Source organism: Pterocles gutturalis, unplaced genomic scaffold (genome assembly GCF_000699245.1).
Source record: "Pterocles gutturalis isolate BGI_N339 unplaced genomic scaffold, ASM69924v1 scaffold38937, whole genome shotgun sequence".
In the NCBI taxonomy this organism is placed as follows: domain Eukaryota; kingdom Metazoa; phylum Chordata; class Aves; order Pterocliformes; family Pteroclidae; genus Pterocles; species Pterocles gutturalis.
The window spans coordinates 1-20,702 of record NW_010111547.1 but is presented as its reverse complement, the minus strand read 5'-3'; the positions used below and the strand labels follow the sequence as shown (position 1 = coordinate 20,702).

Below are 20,702 nucleotides of genomic sequence, written 5' to 3'. Positions count from 1 at the left end.
CCTGGGTCCTTTTCTGCACTGGCCCAGCCTTTCCACTGAGAGCGTGCTCATTGCACTTCACTTGCTGGGTCAAAGCTTGCCTCGTTCCATCCACAGAATCACAGAATGTTAGAGATTGGAAGGGACCTCGAAAGATCATCTAGTCCAATCCCCCTGCCGGAGCAGGAACACCTAGATCAGATCACACAGGAACGCATCCAGGCGGGCTTTGAATGTCTCCAGAGAAGGAGACTCCACAACCTCTCTGGGCAGCCTGTTCCAGTGCTCTGTCATCCTTTCTAAGGGACTTCCTGCGGTCGTGCTGGTCACACATGGAAACATGTTGCTTGTTTCGTCCTCTTCTGCTAAGCTGTCCTCTGCACGTGGAGAGTCTCCAGAAGGAGATGTGTAGCACTGAACCTTTTGCCACCTGCTGTGCCTGCTAAACATTAGAGACCCATCCACTGTGCATGGTGTAGAAAAGGGATGATTGCACAAGCTAGGGTTTTTTGAGATAAGGTTTTAAATCCCCAAGAGAGAGTAGTCTGTCACAACTTCCCTGACATACTGGAGTTCAGCCCCAGGGCTTGCTTGGAGGGTAGAAGAGCAGCATCTAAGCTTGTCTCATCTGCTGTCCATGGAAAAGGGGATCAGGGTGGTGGGGGATGATGGTTTTTCAATCTCATGGATGATGAATTCTAGAGACCAAGACCTGTGTTGTTTCACATCCTCCTCCCACCTCCCCAGTTCCCACCACAGCACCTGCTGCTGCTCTAAGTGCTGCGGTATGTTTTGATGATATCTTTGATGGCCCGTCTGCAAATGGGGCAGCAAGCATTGGCCATCTTCTTCAGCTTCAGCCCACACGAATAGCAGAGACACATGTGTCCACAGGAGTAAATGACTGTGTCTACCATGTTCTCGTAGCAGATGGTGCATTCATCTCCCCAGGGCCCTGAGACGGATGGGGAGACAGGTGACTCAGGCAAGCTGATGGGAGAGTTGGGAGCTGTGCCTGAAACACAAAGAACAGGGTCACTCATGCTGCTGAAAAGTCTTCTTGACATCCCAGGGGAGTTTCTGCCCTGAGGCCAGCTACAGAGGGAGGAACCATGCCCTAGCAGAAATCGATGCTCCAAGATCAGGGGTCCTCCCTGTGATGTACTTGTCCCACTGGCTGAGCCCTGGTTCACAAGCCAATGCTCAGGGCAGCAGAAATGCAGCATCTGCTGGGATCTGCTGCCCACATAGAGCAAACCAAGAGACAGCTATTCCCACACAGCAGGGACAAAGAGCAGTTTCATGTTTGGAAACCACTGTCTAAACATTAACAAAGAAGGAAAAATCAGGAGAGGTGGATCAAGCCATCTGGTTTGAAAAGGGAGAGGCCAGGTGGCACATGGTGGCAGCAGCTCCCAAGGCAAGCAGTGCTTCATCTCTAGGGCAGGTCCAGGTATGTGGGACTGCAATTCCTGGCTACAAATCACCCTGTGTGGATCCTTCAGGACAGAGGTGTGGTGTGTCTTTACCCTTCAGGACTGCCTGTGTGGACAGTATCTAGCTCATAGTGGGTCATTGCTTCAAGAGCCATGAGGGGCTGCAGTAATTATGCTCGTGGCACATTCATAGTGAGGCCTCACCAACAAAGCAAGATGAGATAGCAAGATAATGAGAAAATTTCTATTTTCTTCCCCAAAAACCCATTAAAAATCTAAATGTTTGCTGTCACCAGTTGTAAGACTTGAGACTGGCAGGTACCTTCAGCAAAAAACACTCCTGGTTTGGACAATGACAAGCATTTGGTAAATTACATATCCCACTATCAATGCCTTGGGATCATGCACATGCCTGGGGTTTTAAAAATGCTGCAGAACAGCCTATCGTTTTTCTACTGCATGTACATTTATCTAAATCTCACTGGAATTCATTGGCATATTAGAAATATCAATACTGCCTTTTTCTGAAGAAGGTACTAAAGGTAGGTGGAGAGATAAAGGGAGGCTGTAAAGTTACTCCTAGCTCCAGCCTAAGCTAGCATGCAGCATATCACTGCCACACAGCTCTCCAGAAGGAGCTGTGCGTCATAGGGCCACGCACATCACAGAAACTCTGCTGCCTCCCCTGGGACCTTTCATGATGAAAAGGATTGGAGAAATACTGCTGTCTAGGCATCTAAGCAGCTTCCACGTAAAACAGACTTAAAATAGCCTTTGTAGAGGCTCTCCCTTCCTCCCTGAGGGAGCTGACAGGAGATTTGGTTGATCATTGTGGTTTTAGAGTCCTTCTGGGAGACAAGTGTGAGACCGTGAAGGGAGGCAGTGCAGGAGTGGGCAGGGGGAGGCAAAGGAAAGGTGGGGGGGATCCCACCACACTTACCACTGACAGAGCTGCAGAGGGGGCCAGAGCCACATGTAGACAATATGGGGTCAGAGACGCCACTGCAGAGGATGGTTGGGGAATTGGGTGTCGACGTGGGTGAGCTTGGTGTGGACAGTCCCAGCCGCTCAGCTAATATGGTGGAACCTGCATCACAAGAAAAGAAACCTGCAGTTACTTTTAAAAATTGGGGCTGATGAGGCACTGGGGATATGTATCAGGGGGCGCAGCTCTCAGTGCTTGTCAGGATTTGTGTCTCATCAGCATGAAATCAAGGGAAGACATAAAGGAAAAAAAAATCATATGCTTTTTTAAATGTTAACAGCTGGCTCTGAAGAAACACTGAGCTTCCACAGCCCCTGAAAGTTGCTGGCACTCCTTTTGCCATCATAACCCTTTGTTTTTGCCCTTAAATATGTCTCAAGTCATTAACTGCAGTTACTTTCCTTATGGTTTCATGCTGGTACGTGCCCTCGGCACTCTATCCAGTGATGGACCTATAGCCAGTAGAGGGAGGACACAGCCTGCAGAAGGGTGGGCTGGACTCCAGCACAAGAACTATCCCCTTGTCAAAGCTCTCTTTGCTAACCCAGCGCAAACCTGCATTATTCCAGGCTCTGATAAATTCATGCAAAGTCACTCAAGGACTTCCCAGAGACAAACATGAGGGTTTGGCAATCAGGAAGACTTATCTCTGCTCACTGCTCTACCTCTTTTGTAGGGTGGCTTCTGTCAAGAGGTGGGGATAAGTCACCAAAATGCATTTGGTGATGGGATGAACAAGGACACCTCTCCTCCCATTCAGGAACATTTTCTACACTCCCTGCATGTCTAGATGTGATGGCTCAAGAGTGCAGAGCCCGTTCAAGTCCCTTCTAGGTGTCCCCAGCTGCATTATCTCCAGCTCTAACTGCCTACCATCACCTCTGCATTAGTGGGCTGTCTGCCAGAAAATTCAGCTCTGCCCCAGAGCCTGCTTGGTGCCCTCCCTCTGTCTCAGCCTCTTTCTTCTGCTGTTACAACAACAAGTATCTTAGAGCCCCTTCCCCTTCAGAAGGAGAAAAAATGGGAATGCTTAAAACTCTGTCTGTTGTAAAGGTTTTGTAGGGGAATTTTATCGTGAACAATGCAGCCTGGTCTTCAGTAGGCCAGTGGTGAGACAGAGACATGTGCATGAACCAAGGGTTTCTTGGTGCTACGCCTATGGTTTTAAAGTTAAAGTTTCTAGTTCCCCAGCTGAGAAGACAACCAGGGTAACTCCAAATCAGAACTAAAATGCTAAGACTTCTTCATGTTACCATATAAGGAGCTGAGAGATACAGAGGGTTTGGATCCACAGTGTCCTCGATGAGTCGGAGGCTACTCTCCAGGGAAAAAGCAGCAGTAGGAGGCCAGGAAACCCCCATGCGCCAGAAAGGTCCTTCAGTTCCTATTTACAGGGAGTCTACCGAGCCAAGGAGGACCAAACCCAGGGAGCAGGGACTCCAAGTGCCAACTGTGGATTGTGCAAAAACCCCAAAAACTCAGCAGCATCTGATGCCAGATTCTCCTGCCCTTTTTAGCAGAACAAGACTGAGCAGTTTAAGTGTAGCATGGGGACTGGGGGGGGGGTTCACGTTTGGGTCGACATCTGTTCTGAGGGCTGCATATGGCAGAAGAAGCAATTTGCTTCAGCCTTCAGTCCTTCAGTTTTACCCCTCTTCAAACAAGGAGTACTTTGCCCACAGTCACAATCTGAAGTTGAATTAACCTCTATAAAGGGCTTTTGGGCTCTCACACTTGAGATGCTATAGACAGGCATCTCCTTTATCACACAGACAGGAGCTGAGGCTAGACTTTATCTGAGTAAATATGCAAAGAGAATGATGCAGTCTCTAATGACAGCCACTAGCAATGGCCCTTCCCCTCCAATCTGACAGATGACTATAGGAGAAAAATTGCCCTGTGGGTAACATACACTGTAAACAGGCCCAGCAGGGGCACAGATTTCAGCTCGTTCACTGCACACAGAAAAAATATGAACACTGAGCAGCTGAACAAGTTTTTTCAAGCCTTCCCTCTCCTCCCTGCAGCCCACTGCCATTTCTTCCATTCAGCTGGCACACACAGCACATTGCATTTCTAACACCAACATGATCATGTCATTAAATGCAAAATAAAGACTATTAGGAGCATTTTTCTTCCTGGACTAATAGGAGAATTTGGAGGTGTCCCAAGTATCAGAGAGTATGAACTGATGAAACACGCAGGCAGCAGCGCAAACAGCCTTTCTGCAGTGCAAAGCGAACTCGTCAGTGCAGGACCTGCAATCTTCTTGGTTGTAGCTGGTCTGAGCCTTACCCAAGACTCAAGGGCCAGCACACACCTTCACAATTCTTTCTCCTAACTCAAGGTGCAGCTCTTGACTTTTCTCCAGGATAAGTATAGAGCTTTGTTTAAAACAGAGTTCCCTACCAGACAAGACCCATTTCTTCCTTGGTGACAGAATAATCAACATAAGACACGTTGCTCATGCTGTTAATATACTGCTGGATGGTGTGCAGATACCATGACAAGGAGCATGGAATGAGATCATGTGCAGGGTGGAATGAGTGTGGCCAGCTTGGCTTAACTAAAACCAGATACATGTGCTCAAGGCCAAACACGCTCATTGTGTGCACTGAGCTCCCACCAAGCGCTAGCTTTAAAAACCATGATTTTAAAAAATTAAATAATTCTAAATAAAGTCATTTAAACATTCTTCCTCTCTCTAAAGCCCCCAGATAAATTGTCTCTGCTGCTAACCTGTCTCATGCTTGATCTCAAACATACTGAACACACTGGAATCACCTTTAAATGGATTTTGAATCAATTCCATTTGCTGTTCTATCCTTGCGAAGTCCAATTATTAGCAAAATCCAACACAGATTGACTCTTTCTCTGCACTTCTGTCATCGCTCTGGGAGAGGTGCAAATAAATGAACCTATATGTCTACCCACAAAAGGAAAGACGGTATTATATTTTCAGTAGAAGAGAGCATTACCATGGAATGTACAGACAATATCATGCCAGGAAAGGCTGCTAGTGTGCTAAAGGTTTGTAATTCAAAATGGTATTGCCAAACTGGAAATAGAGTAAGAAATAAATGGGATGGTATTCAATATGATCAAATGCAAAATGTAGCACTTAAGCAGAGATAATCAGCTACCCAAATACAAGACAGGGAATTAGACCATTCAACTAAAAATACAGCTGTCCTACAGAAAAGACCTGTGAATCGCTGAGGGTCACCAGATGATCATAAATCAACAATGCCATCCTGTTATGAAAAGCTTGTGCCAATCCAGGGTCATATGAGGCTGGTTAGGGACTGGGGCAGGAGCCTGGAGGCACTGTATATCTCTGTCCCTGGAAATACTCAAAACTCAACTGGACATGGTCTTGTGCTAACTTGGAAGTTAGCCCTGCTTTGAGCACGAGGTTGGATTAGATAATTCCCAGGGGTCTCTTCCAACCTAAAATGTTGTATGATTCTATGATTTTTAGATGGCAACATTTTTCAGACTACTAAAAGGAGAAAAGAAACAATCTGTTCTTCATGAAACTTCTGGATAAGACAAGAAATCATGGGTTCAGACTCCTAAGGCGTTTGGGTTAGACATTACATAGATAGTGAAGCACTGTAAGGCAATCTGACTTCCTAGAGAGTCTATGGCATCTCCATCATTAGAGCTCTTTAAGAACAGGGAAGGTGAAGTACACAGTTCCTTGGGATCCCATCCAGCATTTATGATTTTTATGAGGGTAGTTCTCTGTGTCCATAATTGCCCTTTTATAGCATGTCCTAACTGTGACCAAAATGCAGCAGCTGTGGTCCTCAGAGATACTTTTGGTTCTCTGTGTCTGTTGTGGTGAACAGGGTGGTTTCCCAGAACATTGCAATCCACTCTCAGGGGACATCTTCTGAGGCTGTCCCAACTTTTAAGCATCTCTCTTAATAGCAGCTGTCTGGGGAGAGTTGTGCCACTGAAGGCCAGTTACAAAGTCAATACTCTCTAAAAATACAGAAATTTTCAATTAACTCTCCTGCTTAATTAATTTACAGAAATATAATTTCTACATTTCTTTCTCATACCGGAGCGATTATGTTGACCTGTGTATTACTGCACAGGCCCTGAGAGACCCACGAAACAACCACAACAACAAAACCAGGTGGGAAGAGCAACATGCTGTCTGTATGCTCCTGAATATGCTTAGGGGTATTTCTATGATGCAAGTAGAGAATACAGGATCTCCCCAGGGCATCTCTGTGGCCTAGAGCAGGGAGCAGCTGCCTCAAATCTGTTCTGCAGCTATTCCCAACCCATTGCTAGCAAGCAGTATATTAAGACTCCCAGATTCAAACAGCTGAGATGGAGAGAAAAGTCAAGTAATGCCAAAAAGCATGTTGCTTCCTTATTACTGTTGACTTTGGATCACTAAAGGCTGGGAAGCTGCCAGCTTAAGGTGTTCATAACACATTCCTTAATCTGATTTCTGTTCCTGAGAGAGGTGATAGAGGGGCAGGGCCTGTCCTGGGACTCAAATAATGACAACAGGCTGAACTCCATCAGACTGTGAAAAACATCCATCAGCCAGTGAAAGGTACCCAGTAACTTCTTGGGATTTGATCAAGGCATTCCTCACGTCCCAGTGTGGTGAGGAGCGTTCATAAGGAGACAAGAGTAAGACTCTACCCATTTTACTAAATCTCTGTCTCCCTCTCTTATCCCCCTCCTCTTCAAAACCAAATTCAACATTATATAGTCCCATTGCACTTTTCCAGATCTTAACCCAAGAGCCGTGCAAGCACAATATTTCTGTCAGAGCACTGGGACTGTGCTTGTGGAAGTCTTGCAGAAACCAGGCTCCGCAGTCTGAAAATGTCTGCCGCTTTGAAGTGTAAATGCCGTATTGCATAGCTTGGAGACTTTGCTTTTAAGGAAGAAAAGAAACAGATGAGCAATACCCAGTGTTTGCTGGCTGCAAGTAGGAATGAATATCATGACTTCTGCCCCCAAAATGCTTTCTGGCAATACCAAACACCATCTCAGGTTGTTCATTTCATCTCCTGCTATTTGCATTACCTGCCTAGGCTCTTAATGACTTATTTCACAAGCTTTATAAAAATAACGTATAACCACTCAGTCTGCAATCCAGAGCTATCCTTTTTTCCCCCTTTGAACCCATCCAACTTGAACTGTGTTTTTCCTGGCTTACACGATGCTGTCAGTAAATGACCACTACTGTCCAACTCACAGCTCACATAGTTTGATAATCTTCACCTTTTTAATGGGCTTTCCTTACCCATACCCATCCTAAGGACTATACCAGGATCTTAACTAAACATTGTACCTAAAATATAAAATATGGGAGCCTCCTGCCATAGTTTCTAAGGAAAATAAAGTCTTATGCAACAAACTAACATGCCCATATGCTGAGTATCATATGGAGCACATTGACAGCCCCTTCTCTTTTTGTAACACATTTGCTGCATAAATAGGACAGCTAATAAAGATCAGGTAATTACCAATAGTAATCACAGATTTTTCAATGTTGTTCCATCTATCCACAGGTCCCAGAGCTTCCAGCACACAGTGGAAAAGATTAGAACAGCTGCTGAAATCTGGCTGCAGCCTTCAACTGGCATATTTAAGCATGCTCAAGAGAGCTGTGCACTTCTGATACATTCCAGTCCAGTGAGCACTAGGCACCTGACAGTCATAATAATTTAGATGCCTTTCAAAACTCTCAACTTGATTTCCCTTTCTTAGAAGCCAGATTTTTAAGCCTGTCACCTAGAATAATTACCCTATCTCAAAAACCGCTCAATACCCATTCTCCCATTTAACATTTTTAATGTATCAGGGGCATTGATTTTCTTATCTAAATAGGATCAAGGTTCTTTCAAAAAATCTAGCACATAAGGAAGTTAACCCTGTAAAGAGTCATATCTTTGCTTAATCTTATCTGCTACAGATCTTTGGCTTTACAGTGACCGCTAGTCTGTGCATACCCTTGGTAAATAACTGTGTGCAAGACTAGTAGGACTGGGACCTCAATTTTGGTCCTTACTGGGCATTCCTTTACTGGAAAATCTCCTCCATATATCTTTTTTTTTTTTTTTTTTTTTTTTTTTCTGCTCATGGATGTAGCTTGTGTAGAACTTCACCACTTTATTTTTTCCTCTACTCATCCTCTCATTTCAGAAAAAGGTAGAGAGATGCTTTTAACTATTAGAAAATGCAGACTAGTGGAATTACACAGCTATTTCATATATTACAAGAGCAAAAGCCCATACTGAAGATGCAGTGGGGAACCTGGAACAGTACACTAAACGTGTATTCTCTTGACCTTGCAATTTAGTGTCAAGACAGTGTACTGAGATCTCCTGGGTACTTTCCTCTGTCTTCTCACAGGAAGAAAGACAAAGTCTGCTTCTTTGGATGTTGCCCAGGCAGATATCAGACTAACACCTCTCCCTTCACACTGATACTAGAAACCTTGCTATTCCCTCGGTGGCATATCCACTAGAAGGTGGTTTTTTTATCAAGACAAGCTTTGCAAGAGCAAAATCTTTCCATGTTTTATTTCAGTAACTGGTTTCCACTAATGCAAATGTTCCATCAGCTGTAGAGAGAGCTGCAAACACGGTTTCAGCAAGACAGTCTCAATGTTAAAACTACAGCCCTACCCACAGCATGTTCTCTGCTCCAAAGAGCAGCCATATACTTTTCTGCACATTATCACATTTTCTTGCCTCCAGCCAAGGCTGCAGGAGAGCTATTCTGTCCCCCAGGGCCACTCAGGTCTTGCCCAACAGGGACTTTTGAATCCATCATGCTAAAACAAAGGAACAAAGCACCTGTTGCATGGGCACACGGTAGTTAAAGATCAACAATAATGTTAGGGAAGGATGTAAGCACATCCATCACTTCTGAATGCTATAAAATAAATGTATTTACACAGACATTTGTTATGTTCCCACGGTGACGGGAACAATACTGCATTGACCAGAAACTAGAGCTTCCTTCCCCATGGGCTCAACGGTTTTTGGCCAACCATGCTCTCAGGGCCCAGCCTCTGCGCTGCAGCTCTTCTCTGCCTCTCAGGTGACCAACATCAGTTGATGATCCATGGGGGTTTTCTGCATTCAAGTATTTCCTGGAGGATTTAAAAACTGTTCTGAATAGAACAATATTACATTTTGTTCCTTACAAGCCCATGAAAACATAAGGGATTTTGCATTATGCTACAGAAATGTCCGGAAATAGGTCAAAAAGCAGCCTGGCAGATTTTGCATGCAAAACTATAAGGCCTGTGTTTGCAGATGGGTGTCAGACAAACACTGTTCAGGGAAGCAAAAGTTACATCGAAACCACATGGGGAACAACAGTTTAGACTTTCATGGGGATCAGAAAAGAATTGTACATTGTGGCTTCATGGACCATTGCTCTCTGCTGTGTCCAGAAGGGCAGCAGGGCACCAGCACATCTATTACCCTCCTGCACTCATACACACACTCCAGCTATAGCAGCAGAAACATGAAAGCTCCAGACACCACAGAAGCTTTTGATTCAGCATCTCTCACAGCCCGAGCCCAATGTGTTGTCTGAAAGCAAACAGCACACAGCAAACTTACAGGGTATCTTTCCTGACCTGACAGGTGAAATTCAATGGTTACTCAGCACTTGATCCTGCAAAATCCTGAGGGCATGGACACCATGCAATGAACATCTAGCTGAACTGAAGTGAAAGAGGCTCTAATGGGGCTCCATCTCTCAGTGTGAGAAATACGAGAGCAACAAAGCACACAGACAGATGCTCAGATCAAGAAGAGGTAAAAAAAAGAAGCCTGGATTAAGTAGCTGAACCACATGAAAAAATGAGAGTTGGATCTTTTATCTTGTTAAAGAAAAACAAAACAGAAAGCCCTCTAAAAGATCACAGGTATTAATTACCCTGACTAAAAAATGTTTCTGTTCATAAATAGCACCTTTTCCAGATCCATCTCAAAAAGGCCATTTGGCTCAGAGTACCAAGGAGACCACAGCAAATGTAGTTCCGTGAGCAAAAGGAAAATTGCTGTATAACACAGCACCTCCAAGCTCTGTGCTTCTGGAAGAGGGACATGTATAAATTGGGTGGTAGATGCATACAGGAAACAAATACTTTCACTTTTCTTGGCTGGCATGGCTCTGAATTTCCATGGGACACTGCTGGATGAAAAGACATCTGACAAAGAAGGAAGAGTTTAGTCTGCTATGTCACTGTTACAGTAGGCAGAATAACTAACTCATGCCAGTGCTAGTTCAAAGAAAAGGCAGATTTTATCTGTCCTGACAGACAAGTTGTAATTCAAAGAGGCTGGTATATGATCCTATATCCTGTATATTCACGGTAGGTGGGCAAAGGTGTTATGAGACAAGGGATATCTATACATCACTTACTATGAACATCTCACTGCATCCAGGGGTAGTTTATTATCCTAGTGATGATAATAATTTCTGCTCTTGTGGAGGAGAGTGTGCAGAGGATGAGATATTTGCAAGCCCTGGGGCTGTCATTTAGAGAAGGGCCACTTGCATTCCCCAGCCTTTATGAAGATGCTGGCTGATACCTCAGTACACAGGCTAATGCTCACTGACTTGCCCATGGCAAGTGTGGCTTCATTATGTGTCACGTCTGATGAGATCTTTAGGGGGGTGGTACAAAGGTGCCATGAGAAGGTATTAACTCTGACACTGCTGACACTGATCACAAAGGACAAGCATTTGACTGCATCCAACTCTCCGTGACTGTGCAGTTTTCCCAGGCACAAATTATAAAGCAGCTTGTCCTCTCTAACACAACAGCTCCTCTTTGCGCTAATTCACCTTTAAAACAATGCATATAAAACAGGACGTGAATGGAGAGTCCTGTGCACTGCTAGAATTAAGCCCAGACCTTACAGATGATGTAATACTCTTGTGCAGCTCTTACAACTTAAGGTGAGTAATGTGTACTTCACTTGCAATGAAAGATAAAACCCTACATGATAGGACAGTTTATAAAAAGGCATCAATTAATACAAGTGGATTTCTTTCCAAGAGGCATTGAATATTAACTCTCTTCCTTCACCCCTAGTCTGTAACACCATAAAATACCAGGTATCCTGAAACGCATAAACTCCAGGCAGTTAAGTGCCCCACAGCACAGGCCTGTTAGATCTCAATCAGCTTAATGAGGCCATTTTCCATACAAGTGGGAAATATTTCCAAAATAATAAAAAAACCCCCAACAACATGGATGATAAAACTCTGGGGCACTTCTAATTGAACATGTATTAAAGGAAGAGATTCATTACATGCATTTCTGTGCAACAATGTTATGCATTTATCAGGCTTCTCTCCTGCTGTGTTGAAGTCAGCAATTTCCACATGACTGGAATGAACCAAGCTGGAGAAGGCTTAAGTTCCCAAATGGGTGATGTACTGGCTGCCTCTGAGATCAGAGATGAGGGGGTGTGTGCAAAGAACTGTCTTCTCTCAAACAGGAGAAGCTTATAAATTCAAAGCTGGAGAACCACGATCCTGGATTCTGCTTGCCTGTGTGAGATACTTTTCTACAAACTGTACCTGCTGTGCGACTTGGGCAGTGTGTATAACAACTGTCCATACCAACGGTCATTTAACTATTTTGTAGGCTTGCTGCAGCAATTGCATGTGCAAAGTTAGTATATAACTGCACCCAATGTAGAGAAGTTTTTTTGGAAGGGACAGATACTGTGCCATGAGATGGTAGAGTCCTGGGGCAGTCAAGGAGCAACCACAGGCTAAGAGAATTGTTTACACAGGAATGCACAAAAGCCTGGGAAGAGAGAGGGGAAGATAGGATCAGCTCCCAAAAAGCCCTAGAGATTCTTGGGAGGATCAGTGCTGCAGCAGGGACCAGAGAAAAGAGGACAAAGTCTCCCTTGGAGATTATCAGTAGTTGCAGGAGCTGTATCAGCAAGATAAGTGCAGAATCCTGGGATGCAGAGGAATAATCCTGGTTAGAAAGGAGAGGGCGGTCTTCAAGGCTCAGACATGGCCTGTGAATCACTAGTGGTCCGTGGAGAGCTGGTCACTCACCTGGGATGGAACTAAAGTCAAAGAAAACCAGACTGGGCGGTGTGATGAATGTCCCAGAAGGAGGCAAAGTAATTTCCCCTGGTAAACCATTGCTCTGTCACCTAAGCAAAACACTACTCTGTTCACCTGTGAAACTGCAACTCTTTTCAGTTGGTTCCTCAGGCCAAGGGCTCTATTGCAACAAGGACAGCACTACCAGGGCTGCTGAGCTTGACCACCAGTGAGAGTCCTAACGGGCACAGCTTTGAGTAAGTCTGCCTGTAGTGAGATTGACTGCAGCTTGCTTCTATGCACTGGCACTGAGGCCACTTGAGAGTAAATTTCACTGTTGACTTTAAGAGCCCTTTGCCAGCACCTTTTGTCCCACAGTATTGTGCTGAACCAACTCACAATTTGGTTCTTTGCCAACTGAGGTTGTCAGAAATCCCAGGGAACCAAGGATTCATAGTCGTTCTGTCTGCAAGTCCCTGGTCAGCTCTTTCTTCCTCACTGCCAAGTTTTGAGCCCATTTACCCATTTCAAGAAAATCTGAAAGAAGGATGGAAACCTCAGCAACAACTAATTTCTAAATATTTTGCAATGTGCAGCTAAGTAGGATCCCCAACTCATATGCCCACAGTATGGGAGGCAGGAGAGCTTAGCCCACACACTCTGTATTTATCCAGCATCACTGTGAATACACATTTACCCACACCAAATGCTGGCTCTTGGGTTGTTTTTTTCAGGCCTAATGCTGGCTCTTGGAGCTAGCTCTCAGCATTAGGAGAGATCCAGAGAGCTGCAATATTGTGCAGCTGTTCTGGTGGGGCTGGAGTTATTGAAAAGCATGGATAGAAAGGACACAGATAAATTGGCAACTCAGCTTCATTAGTATGACTGTTGATGGAACATGTTATTTCATTGCTCAAAAAGAAACTTCAATATTACTGGAAAGGATGAAATTCACAAGGGAAACCACACCAAAAAAAATCAGAATAAAGGAGATGAAGCAATATGTTTTATATGCTGGTGATTCACTCAGAGACAAAAGAAAATGAAAGAATATCCCCAACCATTTGGATCCCCAAATACTAAATATATAAACTTATTGCTGTGATAGCTCCTCCAGACATGAGTCATACATTTTAAAATCTTATGGGGTCAATCAATTTAACTTCATAAATGAATTACACCAGCAAACCCAGACCAAAACCAGACCAATGTATCCAGACTGGCTCATTTCACCCTTTCTGAGCTGTCGATAAAACTGTGTGTGAGCTGAAATGCTTACCAGCAAAAGCTGAAAGCACTAAATCACATTTAATAGACTGGTTTTGTCAACTGTACAGGAATGATGCCTGAAAAAAAAACCAACCCAAGCCTGAACTAATGGAATTCCTAAACAATATGCAAAGACTGTTTCATACATGCCTAATTATCTGTGTTTCTGTTTGGTTGTCTCTATGTGCATAACCCACTGAATTCCTGAATTAAGACCAGCACTTTACATATAAAATATTTAGAAGGGCTTCCAATCCTGACAAAAAGATCTATTGCCTCCCTCAATAGCTGGTTCCTGTAGTTAACAACCCTCACTTATGTTTAATTTAAACTTGTGTCCCTTCATTTTCCAGCAGCTTAATATTTTTATGCTATTATCTGCTAAATTAAAGAGCCCTCCTCTTTCATTTATCTTCCCTCCATGTGGTCAAATTGCCTCTTAACCTTTTCTTTGTAACAAATTGACATCCTTCCACTACCCACTACAGATTTGTTGGGGTGACATAAAGAAAAATAGTGTTTCCAACCTAGTCTTTATTTTCATCTTTTTTTATTTCTCCTACAGCAAATATATTGCCAGTATATGATGCCAGATTGATAAGATGGAAACACAAGTCAGAATTGTTTACTACCAAACCAACCTCACACCACCCTCCTCTCTTACAGAGTTCTGGAAGACCATCAGCCTGGGTAGAGATGGTCTCCCCAATATTAAAATTAGGAAATAAATGTTGTATCCCCAACACTGTGGTGGAATAACTGCAGTCAGCAAATGTCAGCTTCTGTGGTAAAGCCACAAGCCAGGAGAGACCTGAGCTTGGTCTTGCTCTGGGTCAGGACCAAATAACTATCTCAAGGGGTGAAAAGTAGTATCTAGTGATCAATACCCTGAGCCATCTTGTTCTCTGAGTCAAAAATAAACCTTCTCTAGGTGCAAGAGTGGCATTGCTGCTTTCCACCTTTTCCATCATCCAAATGAAACACAAAGGCTGGAGAAGCAAAACCAGCAACTTTAATTTCATTTTATAGTTGGCTATAGCGTTGATATTCCCTTAACACTGCGTAACATTATTTTGATTAATCTAATAATGGTTTACCTCCACAAAATAAAATGACATCTGCTATTTAAGACAGCTTTGGCACAATTATGCCTCTTGCAGTATTTGTGTCTCATTTCTTTCAAGGATATGGAACTTCAGTTTTTCTATTAAAACTAGAAAAAGATTACTATAAACATGTCTTTTTCTGTGATATAAAGCTCAAACTACAAAAGACAGATCAGACAAAATTAGTCTAGGTTGCATTCTGAAGATGACGCTTGTCATTAGAAAGATGAACACTTTATATTCTTCTTACACTTTCTAATATTATAATGACAGTTATTATGGCAAGCACCATAATCTGTTCCACTGCCGTGCAAACAGTGTACATCACCTTCCTAATAACATTGCAAAACTAGGGACGGGAGTTCATTATGTTCTTTGACTTCTGTTGGGATATCGCTGATCCATTTAATTACTGCAGTTGCAGAGATGTGCAGTGCTGGGTCTGCTTCAGTGCTTTTCTCTGGGCAGTTGCACTGTACTAATACGATACTGGGACTGCACCGCTCCCACCATTGTTATACTGGAAACATAGGTCTGAAAAGCTCTATTTGTATTAGACTAGACATTAGGAAGAAATTTTTCATGGTGAGGGTGGTGAGGCACTGGAACAGGTTGCCCAAGGAAGTTGTGGATGCCCCATCCCTGGAGGTGTTCAAGGCCAGGCTGGATGAGGCTTTGAGCAACCTGGGCTAGTGGAGGGTGTCCCTGCCCATGGCAGGGGGGTTGGAACTAGATGATCTTTAAGGTCCCTTCCAACCCAAACCATTCTATGATTCTATGATTCTATGATTCTATGGTTCTATTTTAATACCTGTTAAAGATTACAGACAAGCTCCCATTTCATAGTTTTAACTGGGAGATTGCAGCTTGCTACCCAGGCTGACGTGGATAAAGCTGTACACTCAGCAGGGTCCTACCCTTTCCTTGAGAGAGGCAAGGTCAGCAAGTCTGCTTCTTTTCACTTACATCTCACTTCAGAACAATAGCTCATTTTCAGCTTCTCTTCCACTGACCGAGGCCAGAAAAGTCTGTTATATGGTCACAAATACAGGTAGCGAGGAGTTTTCCAACTTAGGAGATGACATTTCATGGATCCAAAAGCAGATTTCTCAGAAACATGCACTGGGAGGGTACTGGTTTGGGCTGAACTTGTGAGCAGGCAGGGAGGAGGTACATAGGGTATGTGCAGCAGGAGGTTTGCCCAGGATGCAGGAGGCCTGCATTTGAGCCCATGCTCTCATAGACTCATAGAATGGTTTGGGTTGGAAAGAACCTTAAAGATCATCGAATTCCAAACACCCTGCCATGGGCAGGGACAACCTCCAAAAAGTCACTTAGCAGAGGATGGTTTCAATCCATCAACCTCTGGGGTATGGGCCCAGCACGCTTCCGCTGCACCACTCTGCTCTGTTGAATTGTGTACAGGGACGTGATTCTCTTGCTCTGGTAAGACACATCCTTGCTGCCCTGTTTCAGGACCTATTGCAAGCAGGCTATTCACTCTGTGCGAAACTGCCAGAATCGCTGATCTCATATGAAAGGAAGCACTGGTCGATGACTTAGTTTTACCAGCAGCTCAATGACCTGAGGATGTTTTCCTTCTAACATATACAGGAGCATTTAACATCGTACTTTACAGGGATCTGTTTGCCTTCACCTACCATTACCACAGTGACGTGTTGGTGGAGAGCAGAGATAGCCATGGATTATGTACAGTACCCACAACAAATGTAATCAAGCTGAATTATCAGGAACTGAGTCTGGGGCTCCTGGAAATAAATTGCAGTATTACGTTTGTCATCTGTGAGCCTTTAACAGCCATAAAACACTCACAGTATAGGCCTATGGTCAGCTTTAAGCAAATTATATAGGGCATTTCATACTGTGATTAAGGTGAACTGGACCCTGCAGACAGATACGTGTGTGTTCACCACAATTTATCGTCAAAGACTGTTTATAAATCCTGAAAAAGGAGGAGTTGGTTGGCTTTTGGATTTGTTTGGTTTTTTTCCTGTTGGGTAAGAGGGGCACTTTAATAGTTAGGATTTGAAGCAAGAAGGAATATAAGTATATTTAAAGTTATATGAATATAACAATATAAACAAGAAAGAAGCATTTTAAAGTCATCTCCGGTTAGAGCAGTACCAGGAATTACATCATATTCTCAGAATCCATCATTTACATTCTGACACTGAAACTAGCAGAACCGTGATATGGTCCAAATTCATGGCCAAACACATCCTACACTTGTGTCCAGTACACACACACAAAGACACAAAAAAAAGTAAATTTGATCCTAAGCAAATGCTATTTCAAGGCTTTTCCCTCCACACCTTCAAAACATGACTTTAAGCATTTAAATGAAGTACTTCAGATAACAGAGCTTAAAAAACAGAGTAAAAATATCAAGAGTCCACCTCTTCAGAGGTTCATTGACCTGTATGAGCTGTACTGCCTTACTGCCTTAAACAGGGCTGGAGGACAAGGAAACCCCTCTCCTGCTGAGCTGGTCAGTGCCCTGCTCTGTGCCCCACCGGGATCACGAGACACAGGGCTTCCTCTCTGCTTGCCAGCCTGCCTCTCACATATGAGCCTGGGGAAAGCAAGGGGACCACTCGTTTTGGGAATCAGTCACGCCAGATAGCTAACACACAGAAAAGGGACTCGCATCTCATTTTTCCTGCTGGCTTTGCCCTACATTAGCTCAGCCCAAAGCACCTCTCCTGCCCCTTCCTTGCTTCTCCTAGGTCACTGGTGACTCATCTGTACTTTAATAGAGGTCTCTGAGGCTTAATTAATTATCTGAAAAGATCTTTGAGACCATCAAGTGAAGGATGCTACAGAAGTGCAAAGAGGTTAACTCTTGTAACTCATATCCATGTGCTACGTATGTGACTTTGTATTTTTTTTCTTCCTTTATAAAAACAAAATCTGCACCTAATCCTAGAGCAAGGAGGGAGTCATTCATTCCCTCCGCCCTTCCCTGCGATGTAGCCCACCTCCCCTCGCTGTCTTGCGCATGAGGTTTGGAAAAAGGGGGGGTCTGACATACCCAACAATCGAATTTGCGTGACTGCGCCGTGTAAAACGAAGAACATCCAGAGGGGCTGGGAACAGTCCACGCAGACCTGCATGCCAGTGCCGGCACCGTTGTGACTCAAGTGCAGCTCGCCATCCGAATTCACCATAAATCCCAAGATGTCTCCGCTCTGGAGGGGCACCACGACTCGGCAGATGGCCCAGAACTCCTTTCGATCAACCAAGGACTCGGGGTTATAGGGGAGATCGCTGGGGCGCAAGGTGCTGGGGTCGCAGGATGTCACCCCGTAGGACAATGTCCCCGTGCGCACGGTGTTGGACTTGTTGATTTTGACGAAAATGGTTTCATTGATCCGAAGGGGTCTGCTGGTGAAAACCAAAGTCCTCTCCTCCCGGGCATGCTCCAGACGGGCCACGGTTTGGTCGTCAAGGATTTTGACATGGGGTCCGCGGAGATGGTGGAAGCGGAGGTCGCTCTCCAGCTGGGAGGGGAGGAGGTGGGAGTGCTGGGAGTTGAGGGAGTTCTGTGGGATGGGACACGTGGTGGCCGTCACATGGAATGTCTCCTCCTGCAGGTTGAGGTCGCAGAGGCTGACCGAGAGGCGCGTGTCCTCCGTGTCCCGCCGCAGCGAGGGCCGGCGGATGGCGGTGAAGGAGCGGGGCCGCAAGCAGTCGGGAGGAATGATTTCACTGTCTGTGGGGTAAGAGAAAACGAAAAAAGGGGTCACTTCAGAGAAAATGAAATGTCCATGAGTTTGCAAATCACTATTGGTTTGATCGATACGTTTAAAAGGGAAAATCAGAGACTTGCTGCCATTAATAAATTTTTCCCTTTAAAATATGGAAGCAGAGTATCATAAAATGTATTTGCAATCGATTGCTGTTCTTGTGCTTTCCTCACCAGCATCAACATTTTCAGCTTCTGAGTAGGCAGACTAAAAATCGATGGAAAGAATTGACAAGGCTAGGCTTTCCTTGGAGAGGGGAAGCAGAGGGTAATATACCCTGAACATTCCAATCAATATCTATACAGGCTCAAGTTTTCATGCCCTCTTTATTGTCTGCAGTAATTCTCATAGATCTATGAAATAAATCTCTAACTACACAATTTTTATTTTAAAACAAATGCTATGTTCAGTTCTAATGTATTTATCATCATATGAAATTTAATTAATATTCCTGTATATAACTAATCATTAGCATCCTGGTGCTGACTGCAAACCAGTACAGATACACATTTCACATTTGCAGAACTTCGGAATATACAGTTTTCTATAAATAACTTACAATCATTCATTATCTCCCAGCCAAATAATTAAAAATCAAGTCCATGGATGTATAACAAAGAAAGATGATGCTTACATATTCAAATCCACCAGTGGAAACAGAATTGCACCTTATCCTCTTTGTTAGTCTCACCTGCTGTTTCAAGAGCTAACCATCAATTTATTTGATTCTTTTTCTAAGGAACATAATCACCTGCCTTTAATGCCTAAATTACTTTTGTTTAACATATCCTTAGCTACACTGTTGCCATAGAAATTTTAAAGAGCTATATACTGAAAAAAAAAATTTAAACATTATAAAATTAAGCTGAGATAATGCAAAGATTTATACTTTCTGAACTCTGAGAAGCCCGTAGCATCAAGAGAATATTCACTGTGAGAAAACTGAGCATGTGGGTAATTCTGCGCAAACATTGTAACAAGCTATGATCCATACTGACTGTTCCTGGGCAGGAGCTATGCCTGAAGGCTCCTGTGGCTTCAAGCCCGGGGCCAGATGCTATGAGGTGGGATGACCCCACACAACACAATTCCCCACAGGTGACACCAAGCAACACCACCAGACCCCAGACCGGGACCTGCCACAAACATGGCACAAGGTGGAAGGACCAGAAGATGTGGAGCAGTAGAAAATCGTTCCTAACCCACCTGCTAAGGCCTTCGCAGTGGGCATCTCTTCCAGCCACATATCCTTGGGATTTTCTTTTACGACAATGAAAGAGCAGGACCTCAGGTTATCTGAGGATTTTCCAAAGGGGATGCGCCCTGTCCCAGTACACCAGAGCAGTGGCTCTGTACCAATGTGCCAAGGAAAAATGGCAGCTACTGAATAACCAACATCTCCTGCAGTATCTGAGGTCTGACTAACAGCCTTCCCTGCCCTCCTCTTCTGGGAGCCCTGACAAGAGCACACCCACACACAGTTTGGCTTCAGTGGAGCTCTTTGCTTTGCTTAAACTGGATTATTCCAGGCTCTTCTTTAAATAAACTGCTATTACAAGGGAAGCAGTGTCAAAATAAAAATGGCCTTCGTTTCTCATATTTGGTTTTCCCCATACTGATATTTCAGCTTCTCTTTCCAGAAGTTAATTAAAGGAGAAATAAATAAAACCAGAAATTACCCCAAGTAATCTAGAAGTGGGTCGCATTAATGCTTTGTAATATATGGGCTAGCATTTGCATTGCAAGTGCTCCTGCTGGATAGAATTAGACTTATTTTACCCTCCTTTGGCTGGAAACCCACATAGGAGAACAAATTAATACTGGCAGCTGACGACAATCCTTTGATGTAGGTGAATGGGTAGAGACCTTTCTGAATAGGAACAGAAGGTCCTCTCTATTTTATTCCCTGTAACTATGCATATGCAGCCTGGCTGACAACCGTGATCTGTGCGTAGCTTCCAGCCAGGGTTTTGAAACAGCTTGTTTTCCACCAGGAAATGCTTGCATTTCCCTTTGGCTGCTGGACAGAATATCTTTTTCCATCTGAAAAATCATCATTGATGATAACTTCCTGATGCAAATG

The 20,702-nt window shown here is 44.0% G+C and overlaps 1 protein-coding gene across 1 annotated transcript; it reads right to left on the bottom strand.

Moving 5' to 3' along the window:
- Window positions 1-492: 492 nt before the first annotated feature.
- On the bottom strand, window positions 493-18,585 carry NEURL1 (neuralized E3 ubiquitin protein ligase 1; the record flags this gene model as incomplete). The annotated part of the gene is made up of 3 exons (XM_010073764.1): window positions 493-994; window positions 2,356-2,502; window positions 17,905-18,585. Coding segments are annotated over 3 exons (1,070 nt in total), but the record flags the coding sequence as incomplete, so codon positions are not given.
- Window positions 18,586-20,702: the final 2,117 nt, after the last annotated feature.